The sequence below is a fragment of the Macadamia integrifolia genome, chromosome 13 (assembly GCF_013358625.1).
Source record: "Macadamia integrifolia cultivar HAES 741 chromosome 13, SCU_Mint_v3, whole genome shotgun sequence".
Taxonomy (NCBI): Eukaryota; Viridiplantae; Streptophyta; class Magnoliopsida; order Proteales; family Proteaceae; genus Macadamia; species Macadamia integrifolia.
In genome coordinates, this window is record NC_056569.1 from 8,084,037 (window position 1) to 8,101,839 (window position 17,803).

At 37.0% G+C, this 17,803-nt stretch overlaps 2 protein-coding genes and 1 long non-coding RNA gene across 5 annotated transcripts; 1 reads left to right on the forward strand and 2 right to left on the reverse strand.

Moving 5' to 3' along the window:
* Positions 1-463: 463 nt before the first annotated feature.
* Positions 464-10,580, forward strand: LOC122060040 (probable UDP-arabinose 4-epimerase 1). 3 transcript variants are annotated; one of them, XM_042623180.1, is made up of 11 exons: positions 464-596; positions 1,540-1,683; positions 2,429-2,553; positions 5,654-5,767; positions 5,877-5,984; positions 6,094-6,185; positions 8,563-8,704; positions 8,868-8,962; positions 9,510-9,639; positions 9,724-9,868; positions 9,971-10,580. In XM_042623180.1, exons 2-11 carry the CDS (start codon positions 1,623-1,625, stop codon positions 10,210-10,212), a joined length of 1,254 nt encoding a protein of 417 aa, XP_042479114.1. In that variant the 5' UTR covers positions 464-596; positions 1,540-1,622; the 3' UTR covers positions 10,213-10,580. The 3 variants fall into 3 exon arrangements, with proteins under 3 accessions (XP_042479114.1, XP_042479113.1, XP_042479115.1); XM_042623179.1 differs by lacking the exon at positions 464-596 and adding an exon at positions 657-825; XM_042623181.1 differs by lacking the exons at positions 464-596; positions 1,540-1,683; positions 2,429-2,553; ... (1 more) ...; positions 5,877-5,984; positions 6,094-6,185 and adding an exon at positions 6,617-6,751.
* Positions 10,581-11,760: 1,180 nt separating this feature from the next.
* LOC122060039 (pentatricopeptide repeat-containing protein At2g27610-like) lies at positions 11,761-14,851 on the reverse strand. The gene is made up of 2 exons (XM_042623178.1): positions 13,274-14,851; positions 11,761-13,081 (listed from the first exon to the last, which is right to left on the reverse strand). Exons 1-2 carry the CDS (start codon positions 14,114-14,116, stop codon positions 11,837-11,839), a joined length of 2,088 nt encoding a protein of 695 aa, XP_042479112.1. The 5' UTR covers positions 14,117-14,851; the 3' UTR covers positions 11,761-11,836.
* Positions 14,852-15,736: 885 nt separating this feature from the next.
* Positions 15,737-17,620, reverse strand: LOC122058627. Its single transcript, XR_006133857.1, has 2 exons — positions 17,522-17,620; positions 15,737-17,390 (listed from the first exon to the last, which is right to left on the reverse strand). It is a non-coding gene; the product is annotated as an uncharacterized LOC122058627 (long non-coding RNA).
* Between the last annotated feature and the right edge of the window lie 183 nt (positions 17,621-17,803).

Below are 17,803 nucleotides of genomic sequence, written 5' to 3' on the forward strand. Positions count from 1 at the left end.
TATTTGGTTTGATTTGATTTCTACCTTTATAGTTTATTTGGTTTTCACTATAAAAAAATAAATCAAATGAAATTTCACTTTTCAAAATCAAAATCAAATTGAGTTCTATTATAAATGACTAGTTTTGCTTTCGGTTCCACCTGAGTATAATACACCTTCTTATCAAAAGATTCAAAAACAATGGTTTCTGATAGTGGACTATAGCCTTAACCATAGACCTTGGATCCATTCAGCTCTCCCCCACACTCCCCAGTCCTCTCGTCTTGGGTTTTGACCAACATGAAACACACTTAACAGCTCAAAAAAAAAAAAAAAAAAAAAAAAAAAAAAAAAAAAAAAAAAACCGTTACATCTGACTATCTGAGCCTCTGAGGTACTTATAGTCTTAAATACTTAATTACTGATTAGTAGTTATTATTTAAGAATATCGTTAGAATTATTGAAAAATAAAATGAATATATGACCAAAATTAAGAATATTTCTAGATTAAAAATAATAATAATAAAGAAGGCATTAGAAAAGTTTTCTCTCTCTCTCAGTTTAAACTCTCACCCCAAAGACCAGGAGTTGCTCCGAATCCCTCTCTCTATTTTCAGGTACTTTCTAATTCTTTCTCAATCTTGGTTGTTGTCTTCTTCATGAGTTTCACTTTTCCTTTTGAAAGTAGTTCAGTTATTAAAATTCCATCACTCTCGCCAATTGATTTCTTCTTTAAATTTGGATTTTGATTCTGGCTTCTGGGCTATAAGCCTTTCTATCTTGAAGATTTGCTTAGTGGAGCTGTTTTTAATGTTTTCTAAGGACTTTATTGCTCTTTATTTTCAGGTACCTTTTGGAAATTTTTAATTTCTGGATTTAAATTGAGTTGGGTTATTCGGTTTCTTTGATATTGAGTGGTTTTTGATGATCATAGGTGTTCTCTCCTTCCCCATCTTTTCTTTCTCTGAAAAAAGGTTTGCTTGTTTCTGGTTTTAATTCCTGTTTTCTCTTTTGCATGCATATTCATTGGTGGTTTTCTTTTTATTTGGTTGATTTGGTTTTGGTTTCTGATCTTCAAAATTGAATATTTTCAATGACCTTTGGTGGCTTTGGTTTCTGGGTCTCTTTGACCCTCCAAAATTTGGATTTTTTTTTTTTTTTAATTTGTCTGGTTCTGCTTCTCTCTCATTGGGTTCCTTCTCGTCGTTCTTATTATATTTTTTTTCCTGTTCGTATCCAGTCATCTTAATATTTTATTTTGTAGGATTTAGTTGTGTTTTTTCTCTTACCAAATCCATAAGTTTGAATTTCTAGAGTCGATCATTAGTGGATTCTCGTATTTTTGCTTTGTTTGCGCTTTAAAAATTTGAACTTTTATGCTTTTGATAGCTTCTGTACCTCATCTCTCTGTCACTTATGTTCTCTCCTTAATTTGTTTTCCCCTTCCTTCTTCCTCCTTCTCTTTGCTGCTCATTAGCAAAGAACATCTGGGGATTTTCTTTTATTCTAGAGATTTCTCCCATCTTTTTTAATACATTCCTTTGTGTGTGTGTGGTGTAGGTTCCGGGAAGAACACATTCGAGAGGGTCGAGCGTGAAGATAGGGTTAAATTTCTATAAATATTGATTGAAGCAATTTTGCACATGCTAGGTCTCAGCAGGAACAGACCTCAGCCGCGGACGAGCAGATCTTGGTCAATTTCAGGTGGGTTTTCTTGTCATTCAGGGTGGATGATGCTTGAGACTTATTCTCTCTCTCTCTCTCTCTCTCTCTCTCTCTCTCTCTCTCTCTCTCTCTCTCTATATATATATATATATATATATTATATTTGTGTGTGGTTGGGTGGGTGTTGCTTAATCTTGGTGGGAGCATGAGCAGGAAAGTGCTATGATCCTGTCAACCAAGAGGTATATGCAATAAAGAACAAAATGTAGAAGCCATAGATGAAAGGCTTATATCACAATAATTATTTCAAAATTGGTAGAGTAAGGAATTGTTCTTTATCAGAGTTGTTGCACCACTGGGGTTTTTAGTAGATATTAGTGGGAGCTGACTTCAAAATTGGATTGCATATGCTTTTGAAAACTAGTGGAATCTAATATTTTTTCTAGGGAAAAAGTATATTGTTAACCCATTTATTATTTCAACAAGGGTAAATTCTTTTCATTTCATATGTGTATTCAAAAATTGTGCAAGAAAATGACAACTCTTGAGAACGGCACAATGATAAGTCACTTTATTTTGAAAATCCTTTTTTACCTGACTTAAATAATTTTTGGGAATAAGACTAGGGGCAATCGAAAGAATTTTACAACTTCTTAGTTCACTGCTTTGCCTTCAACAAGATGCACCCTTTTTTTTCTTTTCTCTCTAAATGAGAACTTTAGGATGTGTGTGACATTTTCCTTTGTAGAATTGTTAAGAAATTTTTACTTTTTGACTCATGCAGGAACGGATTATGCAGACTCAAAACGAAAGAGCAATTTTGCTGGAAAAATTCTTTTAGCTGCCTGCCTCACAGTTATGTGCGTTATTATGCTCAAGCATTCACCTGGTTTTAATGGCCCAAGTGCAGTAAGTTCCTGGTCAGCTGGTCCTATGTATAAACGCAATTGTGCTGTATTTACATTTTTTTACGATCCATTACAACATTTTCATCACTTAACGAAGCTCATGCAATTAATTTTTTATATATTTATATATTTTTCAAGCCTAGGGATTAGAGAACTGGAAATCAGATTTAAGTGCATATCAGTTGATTTGGATTGCTTTAATAAAAGTACTGACTTGAAGGTTTTTTTTATTATTTTATTATTTGTGTCCTATCCGATGTACATTAATCTATTTTTATTAGACCTAAGTATGCCTATGTGACATTGTGACTAACCATCTTATATTCCTTTCTAAAGCTTAACATATTAGGGCTGATTGTTACTTTGCTTCTAGTATCATATCACAGAGAAAGTCAATCTACTTTCGGGATCCACTTAAGTTTTTAATTGGCATTTCCAACTCCCAATTCCTTGATTTTATGAGAATCAAAGAAGCCGTTGCTAGAGGGAACAATGGCTCTTCTTTCCAATAACATGGAATCTCCTTTACCCTCCATTTAGTGATAGTCTTTTGACCAATTCTTTAGGGATGTGGATGAGGCCATCTTGCCACATCACCAACATCTCCCATTTGGCCATGTTGGCTGAATCCACACTTTATGTTTCCATTTCCAAGAACATTCGTCATAAAATTTTTATTTTTGTTTTCGTTTCCATTTCCAAGAACAATCATCATAAAATTTTCATAGTCATGAAGAGGAACATCCAGTTCCTCTTCTAGACTTAGATTGCTCTAAAGCCCATTAATTTTTATATGTTTAATGTACACTTCCTTAGGAATTCCCTTTTTGAAGGGAATTAATTATCATATCACTTATAGGTATATAGGTTATTTTAATTTCACTGTTTTCTACTATATCTCGTATATAGTGATATTAGATTTCTATATGTTTTCTCCTTGAGCTGTTTATACCATTATTTATCAGGCTTATTGCTGTTTGATTATCACAAAATATTTTCAATGGATCATTTACAAGATCTAATCCGAACTTCCATACTACAAACAATGTATTCAGCTTCCTATGTGTGTCTCACAACACATCCTTATTTCTTGCTACCCCAAAAAACAACTGCACCTCCAAATATGAACACATACCCAGAGGTAGGCGTACAAACATCTTTGTCACCGCTGAAGTTGTAGTCGTCCTGTTTAGTCCCCTTCATTTCAAATGCTCTTTCTATATGAAGGGGATGTTACTAATTTATATTTAACAATTCAATGAATTACTCCTAAGGGTTCACATCATAATAGTGCTAGTTGATGGGAGTGACTTTGGGGAAAATAATAAAAAACAAATGCGCTTGGTCTTACTTTAACGTCGAGAAACAAAAGACTTCCATCTCCAAGCTTAGGGAATCCTATATTTTACATATCCATATGATTGAGTCCTTTCAGAGATGCTCGCATTATTCCTAATTAGACGACTTGGTAAGAGATCACTTCTTCCGAAGCGCGTCCCATTCGCTTTGCCTGCAATAATCCAATTGGTTTTACAGGTGAAAAAACATTTATGTTGTCTGGATCCTTCTTTTCTTCTGAACAAAGGGAAGGGTAGGAGTATCCAATAACCTTAAACTTTCTGCTTGAAAAAACAATTTTAAGTGTTTTGTTCCTTTGATGTACTTCATTATCCTTTTCATTGCTTCCCAATGGGTGGATTATTTTGGTTTCTACTTACCAAACTGACTGAATGGCCCTTATCTGATCACATATGCTAACATAGCATACATCAAACTACCTCTTGCTTGAGCATAAGGTACACTCAACTTTTCTTGTCCTTCTTGAAGACATTGACTTTCATAGTCGTTATGGTGCCTAGGTGACCCGAGGCGTTGGAGGGGTCCATACACAAGGTGACCAAGGCGCCTAGACGCCTAGGCATCGCCTTGACATCTATGTAGACTTTATAACACAATGTTCAAGTGTTTTTCTTGACTCAAACACAATATGTGTTGTGTTCTTCCGTGGAGATCTGAATTTCTTGGATATAAGATGCTTCCCCAATATCCTGCATTTAAATTAAATTGAAAGTAACCATATACCTACAAGTGATATGGTAGTCGATCTCCTTACAAAGGGAATTTGTGAGAAAGCCTACATTAAACATTTGAATTCAATGGGTAAGAGAAACCTAAGTCTAAAATTGGTACTAAATGTTCGGAATATGTATGGGACTTGAAGTAGAGTAAATCTGGAATAGGAATTGAATGTTCCTCATCATGATAATGAAAATCTTATGATGATTGTTCTTGGAAATGGCAACGGAAATGAAATTTCATTAACGAATGTTCCTGGAACAAGGAACATGATGTATGGATTCGGCCAACATGGCCAAGTGGGAGACGTTGGTGATGTGGCCATATGGCCTCATCCTCATCCCTATCCCTAAAGAATTGGTCAAAAGACCATAACTGAATGGAGAGATAGGGGTGATTCCGTATTATTGGAAAGAGTCGTCGTTCTCTCCAACAATGGCTCTTTGAACTCTTATATAATCAAAGATTTAAGAGTTGGAAATACTAATAAAAAATGTTAGTGGAGCCCAAAAGCAGATTTACTCTTTCTCTGTGATATGATAAACCGATAGGATAATTTGACCTTTTCAATTTTGGTCCAGATCTCCTATGTGAAATGTTGTGCAACTAGGACCCTTGATTTCATCCATTATTTTCTGTTCAACTTTTGATGTTATGATCTTAATGCTAAGTGGGTGCAGATATACTTTAAGGCAAATATTGTAGTGGAAATTGTCCTGATCCTAAATTTTACTACATCTATAAGGAGCATCATTAGATATCCCTTGTTGCTTTGTCCTTTATTTGTTCTTGACAGAATTATAATCTGAAAATTGATAAATGGGTTCTTTTGTTTGGACTTTGGAACATATGGAATGATATCTTACAGCATTACCATGTGTATCTCTATAAGAACATACATATTTGTTGCACTGAAGGATGTTAATATGCTTTGCATGTATGGATTGGTTTCTTTTTCATTCGTTCCACCTTTTTCTCCATCTCTTACATTTTGTTATCCTTGTTCTTCTATTTTCTGCCTCCAGTTTTCCCACCATGAACCAGGTGTAACACATGTTCTAGTAACGGGAGGAGCTGGTTTCATAGGTTCACATGCTGCACTTCGACTTTTGAAGGATTCACACCGTGTGACTATAGTGGTAGCTATCATTCCTAATAAATAGAATTTAATCATTTCAAGTAAGAGATGCTAAATAGCTAAAATGCCACGAAGAAATATTTATCCTCAACTCCTCGTCTTTTTGCCAGGACAATCTCTCCCGGGGAAATCTTGGTGCTATTAAGGTTCTTCAGGAACAATTTCCAGAACCAGGGCGACTTCAGTTCATATATGCGGATTTGGGGGATGCTAAAGCTGTATCCTAAACACATCAATTGTTATATGCTAAATCATTTAACTAAAAAAAGAAAATATTTTATGCTTAAACAGGGGAGTTGGAACATTTTTCCTTAATTAATCTCGCAGGTGAACAAAATATTTGCAGAAAATGCATTTGATGCTGTGATGCATTTTGCAGCTGTCGCTTATGTTGGGGAAAGCACACAAGAGCCTCTAAGGTATGCTTTACTCATTTTCTATGTTAGATCCCTTCTAATATCAGTTTGAAAGAATCTTTCTCTTTTAAACAATTTCCAGCTTCCATGGGTGGTAGGCATGTTCTAAGATTGGTTTGGATAGTTTAATTACCAGAAGTGTGGAAATGTCAATAAGAGATTAGATTTAGTAGTTGGTTCTATAAATATGACATGGTATTAACTCATTGAATCAGGTGAATTTATAATTTGGGAACCTCAAAGATTAGGTTGTTGTGCCCATTAACAGAACTGTTATGTTGTAGTTAAGTGTGACTCGATTCTCTTTTTTTTTTTTTATTCTGTTTTACATGCACCTCTTCTTGGCAACAATGTTGACTTAACACATTGGCGTTGAAATCATTACTCTTTGTGCCAGCCCTAGCTGTCCTGGATTTGGGATTCTACAACAACAACTTAGCCTTATCCCAACTAAATGGGGTCGGCTATACGGATCATTGCCCTCAAATCAGCTCTGATCGAGGCCATACTTGATACAATGCCTAAGCTATGCATGTCTTTCCTCAACACTTCTCCTAGAGTCATTTTAGGTATGCCTTCGACTCTTTTAGCTCCTTTTATCTTTAATCAAATTCATCCTCCATACTAGATCATCTAAAGGCCTTGGTTGAACATGGCCATGCGGCCCATGCCACCTCAAATGACATTCTCATAACTTATCATGTATTAGAGCTACTCCAAAATAATCTCTAATATGATTATTTTTTTACCTTATCCTTCCTAGTTTTGCCACACATTCGTCTGAAAATCCTCATTTCAACTTCATTTAGTTTATTCAAATGATGCTTCATAACTGCCCAACATTCACACCATACATCATTGCCGGTTGTACGACTGTTCTATAAAAATATTTTGTATTTTAAAGAAATGCATTGATCATACAACACTCTAGACACACCTCTCCACTTCATCCATTCTATTTTAATTCTATATGAAACATCATCCTCTATGTCACATTCTTTATTTATGATTGAGCCCAGATATACTTAATTAATCACTTGGCGGAATCTCCCTCTCATCAGTGCGCAAAATTTATCTATGACATGAAACTTCTTGAGTTTACATCCTTTAACTTTTTTCACACATACTACTTCTATTCAACTGTTTTATTTCAGTAATTAGTATTTTATTTTAGGGACAATTTCCTAGATCTTCTAGATTAATACATTAATTACTAGGTTTACAAGAAAAGTAAGTTCAAAACAAAGTCAACCCTACTTGTTTTGTAATTTAACTTACCTAGTAGATCTAGGAAATTTTTCCCTTTATTGCCTAGTGATTTTTTAAGGAATAGAGGAAAAAGATGGGAAGAGTTGGATGGAGAAGAAACTTGATTCTAACTGTGTTTAGAGTCAATTGGGTAATTGATTTGTTTTGAAAGAGGATCTTTCATTAATGGGTTAATATAGATCTTGGAAAAGTTGTGCTTTTTATCACAGGAAGATTGAAAGTATGCTTGTAATGTTGGCTGGTTTCAACCTCAGTTTTGTGGTTATCCTCTTCACTTTGGTCTTGTTTCAAGAGTGGCAGTTCTTCTTAACTACAGGATACTTTATGTCAATGAAGGTTATGAAATGGTGAGATTGGTCTGTATTTTAGGGCTTTTGCATCAACTGATTCCAGTTGGGAGAAATTTGCATTCTAAAATGACAGATTAGCTTTCAGCATTGATAGTGTCCTTATTAATATATTTAATTTAATTAGCTAGGCCAGAAAAGTATGACGCTTCATCACAGGATCTAGAATTCTTAGCTTATATTCAGTATATTCTTGAAATTTTCTAACTTCTATGTTTGTGACTCATGGATTTTCATGACAATTTCAATACCGGAGCACACAGATAGGTTTGATATTACTTATTTTATTTCTTGTTCTTTGAATTTTATGTAATCAGGTGGTTCAACTACATAGTTAGATTGTAATTCCATTGTAGCTTCTAGATTTTCTTACTTATATGCTATGTGAATTTTTAAGATGTCTTAACATTCTGGCTTCAGCTATGTGGATCTTTCCATAAACATAAATATATTTGCCGTATGCTAATCCACATATCTAGAGAAAGTTTATATTTTAACAATGTTTTATTTTTTTATTTTCCTTAGTATGTTTTATTTGTTGTTGGCATGTGTTTAAACAATGGTTCTGTATGTAAATGCCAGAAATTTGATTATTTTTTGGTTCTTTGAGCTTTTTAACATTTTGGTACACAGATTTTTTATTTTTTATTTTTTATTTTTTATTTTTTGTGTGAATTATCTTTTAGAGGGAATGTTTGAATTCCATATTCACCCCTTATAAATGCTGACACTTATTACAAATTCTTTCTTCGATGGTGTTGTAGGTATTATCATAATATTACATCAAATACCTTGGTAGTGTTGGAGGCAATGGCTGCTCATGGTGTGAAGACGTTAATCTATTCTAGTACATGTGCAACATATGGAGAGCCTGAAAAGATGCCCATTACTGAAGCAACTCCTCAGGTTAGAGCATATATTGTGCTTCTGTTCATTTTTATAGGTGTCTTTGTTTCTTGCTTCTTGATATACGAAGGTGAGAAAAAGTGGGAGCATGAGTGCTACTGGTTTTTTGAGTTGCTTGAAGTTGTGTTCTTGCTGAACTAATTTCCACCATGCGTGATTGCAGGTTCCCATTAACCCATATGGAAAGGCCAAGAAGATGGCCGAGGATATCATCCTTGACTTCTCAAAGAATTCAGATATGGCAGTCATGATACTGAGGTTGGTTTCTGTGTGTCCCTTTGTGGATGCATGATGTTGAGATTTGTTTCTGCTTGTCTCTATGTGGATGTGGAAACATCTTTTTCTCATTAAGAGCTAATTTGTCGAGTTGATGGTACTTTTCTGCTTAATAAACGCATCAATTTCTGATTGCTGCTTGGGCTTGTGGCTGTCATTGAGGAATGAGGATTCATATCAAAATTGCGTAGCCTTTTTGGGTTTTATTGCCCTGCCAAAGGGATGGCCCAAGCACAAAAATGTGACCATGTCAAGGTAGTGCAAATAAGTGTAATTTTTTCAAACTTGGTGTCAAGCCTTCAAGAATTGGTTTTGCCTGCATAGCTAAGTTCAACTTTCAAGGTCTCTTGTTGTCGGTCGTGCTTTGAGATGTTTGGCCATCTTCATTTAAAACTAAGGCAGTTTCTATGGAATCAGATTTTATGAACCTAAAAATTTCAGCTTGTTTTATTTCTGAATTTTCGGATGAGTAGAGTTAATTTAGCCAGACATTTGCACCGACTCAGTTCTCTTTATGCAAAATTTTCAGATATTTCAATGTTATTGGTTCAGACCCGGAAGGAAGGTTAGGAGAAGCTCCCAGACCTGAATTGCGAGAGCATGGCAGGATATCTGGGGCTTGTTTTGATGCTGCACTAGGGGTCATTCCTGGACTTAAGGTAGACTGATCACAATTCTTTTATACTTTGTCCTCAAGTTCCAGTATTACGAAACTAATTATAATATTGTTGGTTTCCTGTTAGGTTAAAGGAACAGACTATAAAACACCTGATGGAACATGCATTAGAGACTACATTGATGTCACGGATCTGGTTGATGCTCATGTCAAAGCTCTGGGCAAAGCCACACCTGGGAAAGTTGGTATCTACAATGTTGGCACCGGAAAAGGTATTAGAAACAGCTTTCATGTTATAAGCTCATCTTATCTGAGGAAGTGAGTTTTCATGTGTGAGATTTGGTAGAAAATAACTGTTATATTCCTATAAGCAGGTAGATCCGTAAAGGAATTTGTAGATGCATGTAAGAAGTCCACAGGGGTGGACATCAAAGTCGAGTTTCTCAGCCGTCGACCCGGTGATTATGCTGAAGTGTATAGTGATCCATCAAAGATTAACCAAGAGCTCAACTGGACTGCCCAATACACGGATCTTCAAGAGAGTTTGCAGGTTGCATGGAGATGGCAACAGAAACACCGAAATGGCTATGGGACGCCATTGGCTATGGATTCTTAAATACATCACAGTTCATTTTATCACAATAATAGAGCGGACATGGCTGTCATGGAGTTGAGTTCTTGGTGCCGACATCCATTTCTTACCTTAGAAGAGTGTAGTTTTATTTTGAGGCAGGTTAAGATTAATCTTTCCGGGGGGAGGGGGAGGGGTATTGGTATTTTATCGTGGGGGTGGATAGTTATTATAGTTGCGGTCCATTTGTTATACTTATGTGAAAATAGAAAAGCTCAATAATAAATCATCCTGCCGGTATAGCCTCTTACTAACCCATTAGTGTTGCGGAAGTATTTCCATTTTCTATATATAGATTTGCCTTTTCTTTGAACTCGAGAATGAATACATTATGTCTGGTACTGTTACTGTTAGCTCCCTTGGTGATGGTGTGAGTTGAAGTTGCATTCACTCTCTCTCTCTCACTCTCTCTCTCATACATTTTTGTTTGCCTGACCCCACAACCACATAGACCGTGTCATACTGGGTTAAATAATAATCATTGAATTTCCACCAAAAAAACAGTGAAGAATGCTAGAAACCCCCATGTGAGTGGCCCTAACGACGCAAGGAGAGTCAAACTCAGAATCACATGGGCAGCAAGACATATTCAATCATAATTTCGACCTTTGGCATTACTTCATTAATCGTCAGGGAAAAAAATAAACAGAGCTCTGAAACTCATAAATTTGAAAATCTAGTTCAGACCCACCAGCAGGAAGTCCCAGCAAACCTGGAAAAACCGCCTTGAGGAACCGTTAACCATCATCAACCCCCAAGTAAGTTCATCAAACGATGGGAACAGAAAACTAGTAACAATCAAGTAAAACAAAACCAAAAGAGGGATCAGTTTAACTCACTGAGCATTGCTCCGGACTCCACCGAAAGAGACTGTAAAGTATTATAACAAAAGGGCATTCAATAACCTGCAGAAATATCAAAGTCGAGGAATTTTAATCAGAATGTTGAACAGGTCAGACTGATTGAGGATGAGGTTGATAATGTGATGGCAGCTCCATACCCAGAACAGAGCAGGATCAGAAATGAGATCAACAGCATAGATGTTGTGGGCAGACCAAAATGCCACTGCTAAGCCTAATCCACAGACAAGTGTAAGATAAACGCATCCTTAAATGCCACAATGTAATTTCGGCCCTTCTCTTGTTGCTGGCCCTCAGCAATCTCCTGTCGGACGATTCGGACCACACAACCCAGTTAGTTATATTAGGTGGGTCCAGTGATTTTGCCAGCCTAACTCAAGAACATGTTAGAAACTAGAAAGGCTTTTAAATGGTAGAACAAAACATACCTTGAGGTATCAAACAGTCTGGTTTGGTCTGGTTTTGGTATGTTTTTCCAATAAGGTGCCCAACATCAAACTTTCCTTGCTTGACTGTGGATGAGAGATTTCTTCTGAATCCTCTTCCTTACATAGATGTGGTTTGTTAATTTTAATATCCGCCATATGGTATTTCTGCTAAGCTCTTTACTTTCAAGAAGCATCTTGTACTTTTGTGTAAACTTCTTGTAATTTTTTTTTTAGTACAAATATCATGGAGTATCAGGGTTAAACAAACCCCTTATTTGTTTTACTGGAGTTGAAGGTATACATATGCTAGAACACATTGGGCTACCAATAATCTTTACATGTACAAGATCCATGAAAGAAATGATGAAATCGATTCGAGTCTCTCAACACTATTTGACAATCCTCAATCTTTGAAATCAATTTAAAGAAAACATGACAGTCCCCACAACACCGTAGATTTTGCATGATCCGGATAGGAGAACCTTTGACAGTAGTTATCAGTCCAAATGCCAGTGCCAACTTTTCACTATGTTGTAGGAGAGAATACTCTTTCTGTTCTGGTTTAATATAATGAAAAACCAAGTTTACATTTGGAACATATCCTGCTTCCTTCAGTTTGGTATTGAGCTCATCCAATTTTGAGTATATAAAGGGGGTCAGTGGGTGAGACTTATCTTCCATATAGAACACATGGGTCATTCCTTTAACCTCAATCCAGCTTTGAGAAGGTTGCCTTCTTAATTTTTGATCTCTCATCATCATCAAAACATCGGCCTTTTGGTCCCACATGCCCATTGAAGCATGAATGCTTGACAGAAGAATATATGCAGAAGGATCCTCTGGCTTCATCTGCAAGATCTTCTCCGCTGCAAATTTTACTAACTTTATGTTTCCTTGGACCCTGCAGGACGCAAGCAAAGCTTCCCAAATCATGATGTCAGGATCAGACGGTATAGAGTTAATGAACACCAAGGCATCATCAAGCCTACCAGCTCGACCAAGCAGACTAACAATTGAGGCATAGTGCTCCATTTTAGGCTTCAAATTGTAATCCGTGGTCATGGATTTGAAGTTTTCATATCCCTCGTTGACCAGACCGATGTTGCTGCAAGAAACTAGAACTCCAAGTAAAGTGAAGTCGTCAGGCTGGAAGCCTTCCATTTTCATTATGTGAAACAGTTCAAGAGCTTCTTTCCCGAAGCCATGCTGTGAAAGTGCTGCAATTATAGCATTCCACGAGATTGTGTCTCTCTTACTCATGGAATTAAAGAGCCTCAAAGCAATATCTATTTCCCCACACTTTGCATACATTGTAATAAGAGAATTTCTGACTGAGAGATCATTGCTGAATCCCATCTTGATGATCCTTGAATGGAGCTGATTGGCTACAGAGAGACTTGCAATTGTAGAGCATGCCCTCATTGCACAGGTGATAATGAATACAGGCAAGCTAAGACCTGTGAGAAGCATTTTCTGAAACAAGAAGAGGGCTTCTTCTCCAAAACCAGTCTGTGTGAAAGAAGATAGCAATGCCATCCATGAGATAGCATCTCGAACCTCCATGCCCTGAAAAACAAATTTTGCCTTTTTAACATCCCCCCACCTACCATAAAATGTAATAATTGAATTACCAACTGCTATATCTGAAATTAAACCCTTTCTTATGGCAAATCCATGAACCTCCTTTCCAGGTAACATTTTCTCTAGTCCAGAACAAACACCAACAACCACAGAAACTGCAAATGGATCAATCGGTACCTTCTCCACCACCATCGTATGGATAACATTGATAGCTTCCACATATAACCTGTTATTCAAGTAAGCAACTAACAATGAAGTCCACGATACGACATCTTTTTTATCAAGCCTTAAAAATATCTTGATTGCCTCGTCAATTCCCTCACACTTACCATACATGTCAACTAGAGAACTTCCCAGCTGAGAATCAACTTCAATCCCAAACTTCACTAAACAGCCATGTACTTGCTTTGCCTGGTTAAGTCTTGTTGGTTCATTGAAGACCTTTACTAGACTGGAAAAGGTAATACCTAGAGGCCATAGCCCATTTCTAATCATGTCTTTGAAGAGGATGAATGCAGCATTCTTGAACTCTGGATGCATATGGTTGGCAAAACCAGTGATCATGGAAGTCCAAGTTACCACATCTTTGTCTTGGGCCTGAGCAAAGACCCTCCATGAGCTATCAATTTGCCCACACTTAGCGTACATGTCAACAAGTGTGCTAGCTATAAATGTGTCAGAATCAAACCCAAATTTACCAGTGGCACAGTGAATTTGCATCCCAGTTTGCAGGTCTTTTGTACGAGTACACCCTTTAAGAATGCTTCCAAAAGTGAAGCAGTTAGGAATGCATCTACCTTCTTTTCCTTCTCCATTGTTGTGTTCTTGCATCCTTCTAAAGAGGGCCACTGCCTGTGTCAGTTTCCCCATCTGAGCATAACCAGAAATCAAGTTAGTCCATGAGATTACATTTGGTTCAGTCATTTCACCGAACAGTTTCTGGGCATCATCAATTGAGATGCGTTCAGAGTAAGCGTGGATGATATTGTTGCAGAGGAAGATGGATTGGAGAAAACCCATCTTCAGAGAGAGCCCATGAACGGTTCTCACGTCAATAGATTGGCGTTTGAGCAGGAAAGAGAGCTTCTCTTCCGCCAGATTGGATGCTGAATTGTAAACTTTGGGAGCATCAGATGTGACATACAAGTTCCAACCTGGACCAACGGATGGCTGTTTTGCTGCTTTAGTAGCTAAAGTTCAAATGGACGACATGGATCTCGATGAAATGTATGTCAACCGTGTACCTTAGGTGTACTGTATATCTCCACTCGAGAGGATCCAAGTGCTGATGAGCTCAAGTGCTCAACACAACCAGCCCTTCTTCACAGGGGTGGAGTTGACTGTTCATTCTCAACTTTTGAGTTGGAAGTTGAAACTATGCAAGCTAGCTAAGCTTGGGCCAGATGGGGTGGGGCTAGGGCTAATAGGGGTGGGATGAGTGTCCCAAATGGCTTGAAGGCTATCAGATCTTCCACTAGAAAAGAGAATAATAATGACCTTAAATTTGTGTTAAATTTAGTGCTTTGTGTGTGAAGAAAAACTTTCTCCTTCATTTGAACTTAGAATGGATAAATAGGAATCAAACTATATAGGCGTTATTAAATTTGAGAGCAATGGAATTCTTGGTCGGTGCATAAAGTCTTATAAGACTGAGCTTAAATTTTATTCATGGGTATAACCTAAGATCTCCTGTTAACAAGTCAAATTCTAACCCTAATGAAGTTGGTCACATAGAAAATAAAACTACTGAAAATTCACAAATTGACTAATACTATATATTTAAATCTGGCTTTTGAATTGGATGTGTGTTCAATCTAAACCATATCCTATTTATCCAATACCTTTGCTAAATTGCAATGTTTTGTTAGTTGATGTTTTGAAATGGTTAATGGGCCCTACTATATTTCTTTACATATTGTTTAGGTGTTCCATAAATTCATAATAAAATCTATGTTTTCTTCCACACATACGAAGGATTAAAGATTTCGTATTCGTCCAGACCACAAAACAACAAAGGGGATATTGTTTCTTCGAAGTAACTCTCTAGAACCTTGTTTGGAAAAAAATTTGATTTTGGAGTGCTTTATTTTTCGCTATTTAGGCTGTGTTCCCCAAACCCCTCCCTTCGTGAATTTGCTATTTTTCCTTAATGCTCATTCATTCTTGGCTATTTCAAGTCCGATTCATGATCCGATGGAGGGAGAAGCCATGGAAATCTGTTATCCTTTGCTTAAATCGATTTCTGAAAGCTATGAGAAGATTATGGTGGAGTTTGATAATAAAGATAAAGGGAATTGCATCTCCTCCACTGTAGATTCGATCCATCTTAAAGGGATATTGTGCATTTATCTTCACTTTATTACAAGGGAAATTAACAACTTAGCTAACTCCTTGATAAAGTGGCCACTGTTGGCCACTTGTAAGATAGTGTGATCCACTTTTTTTTTTTTATCATGGATTTAAGATGAGTCCACATCCTCTGCAGCTAGCGGTGAGTATCGGATGGTTGAGAGAATCTGGACTTACATCCTAAAAAACTTCTAGCCACCTGATGCTCATTGCACCGATACATCAACTGTAGATGATTTTCACACATTTAAGAGAAAAATTTCACTCCTGCCTTGAATTTCACACAGTAGATTTTGACTCCTTGCCTTGGAAGGAGAACAATTTCACTCCTACCTTGAGGAAAGTACTTTTCACACACACTAAAACAAAGGAATAAGCCCATGATCCACTTCCAAGGCCACTCACTTTGTTACTTGCTACAGATTGAAATTAAAAATGGAAAGGGAAAAGGAGCATGTGCAACAGTTGTTCAGATTTTTCTATGAATTTGAATTGAGGAACTGAAACTGTACATCATAGAAATCCACTTTCGGTTTGGCTAAGTAATTCGGTTGTCGATATTCTGTCCCCAAATGAATGTGAAATTGTATTCTTTTCCTTGTTGACTTGTCAGACTTTCCGGTTTTGAGGGCATAGGAGCCGCAAAGTGACTGGGAAATTAAATTTTCCCTTGTCATGTTCCTCAGTAGGATCTCCATAGATTTCCTTGCTCCACCCAAGCCCAACCAATTTTCTGCTATAATTGTTGAAATTTGAAGCTTTACCAGATCATATGTCCTAATTTAAGTGACACAAAGGACCTACACAGAGAAAACAAACAAGAGAGAGAGAGAGAGAGAGAGAGAGAGAGACCACTATTATAAACTCAGACTCTAATTTCCCTAATTGGGTTTATTGATTTGGCTCAACTAAAAGGATTTGACACTTTGAGGCTAAATTGCTCTGAAATAAAAAAAGGAGATTGAAGTTAATGTTCATTCTGATTTCCCAAACTAATACTATGATTGGTAAACTTTAGATTAGGGGGTACACCCCGAATGTAGCTTCCTTGGTCCAAAGGCGTTGTGTTAACAATCATCTCCAAGTGGAGTCTCCCTATGACTGATCTGTTACATGATTGGTAAACTTAAAATTTTAAGGGATATACCACTAGTTTCACTGATCCAAAGGAGCTGTGTGTTAACAGGCATCTCCAGCTGGAGTCTCCCATGACAAATCTGTTATATTGGTTAGTTGTGACTGCACGTAGCCAGGGTTTACCTTTGGGTTTGAACCATAAAGCCAGGCAGGTTTGAAAGGTTCCTCATTAAAAAAAAAAATAAATAAATAAAAAATTGGGGGTGGGGGTGGGGGTGGGGGTGGGCGTGGGGGAATATCAGAACAGGGAAAAAAAAAATTCATCTTTATGCAAATTGAATACAAAGAAATGAAGAATATTAAAGTTTCTACTAGAATAAGGAATCTAATGGGCTTTGACCTGTTTATAAATCAATGAGAAGTAATCTGTTGGTTTGGTATGCAGATTTTGGGTCTAGAACTCATTCTAATTCTTCTCTACTTTCTTGCTATAGAATTCATTCTAGACCCATAATCTATCCTAATAATGCATATCAAACACAACTTAGGCATCCATCAATATATTACCTCAAAAGAAAGAAAATGTAGCTAGAATTGAATTACCTTTCAGTCCATGAAGAGAGCCATCTGCCCAACTTAATCCTTCAGAGTTTATGTGTGTGTGTGTGAGAGAGAGAGAGAGAGAGAGAGAGAGAGAGAGAGGCAGGGGACCCTTCAGTCCAAGATAAGACAGTGAAGAAGGAACTCGGCTCCTGCATCGTTTGATCCAAAACACATCCATTCCCAGTGCCGTTTGATGTGTTCATGAACGAACGAGTCAGCAGCAGAGATCAGCCCAGACACCATCTTGGTTGAACTGAAGAGACTCCTACACAGCAAGTCTGTAACTGATTAATGAGTACAGAGAGAGAGAGAGAGAGATGAGTTATGAGTTCTCATCACTGCAATTTATAGATAGAGAATTTGAAAGCATAGCCGATGGTTGCAGCCAAAATTTACCTCCCTTCTCTCGTTGCTTTGCCTTCTTATTCCCAAACAGGTTCTTGGTTGAACTGAAGAGACTCCTACACAGCAAGTCTGTAACTGATTAATAAGTACAGAGAGAGAGAGAGAGAGAGAGAGATGAGTTATGAGTTCTCATCACTGCAATTTATAGATAGAGAATTTGAAAGCAAAGCCGATGGTTGCAGCCAAAATTTACCTCCTTTCTCTCGTTGCTTTGCCTTCTTATTCCTAAACAGGTTCTTCCACTTTTCTAAAAAAGCCATAAATAAAGGTAGG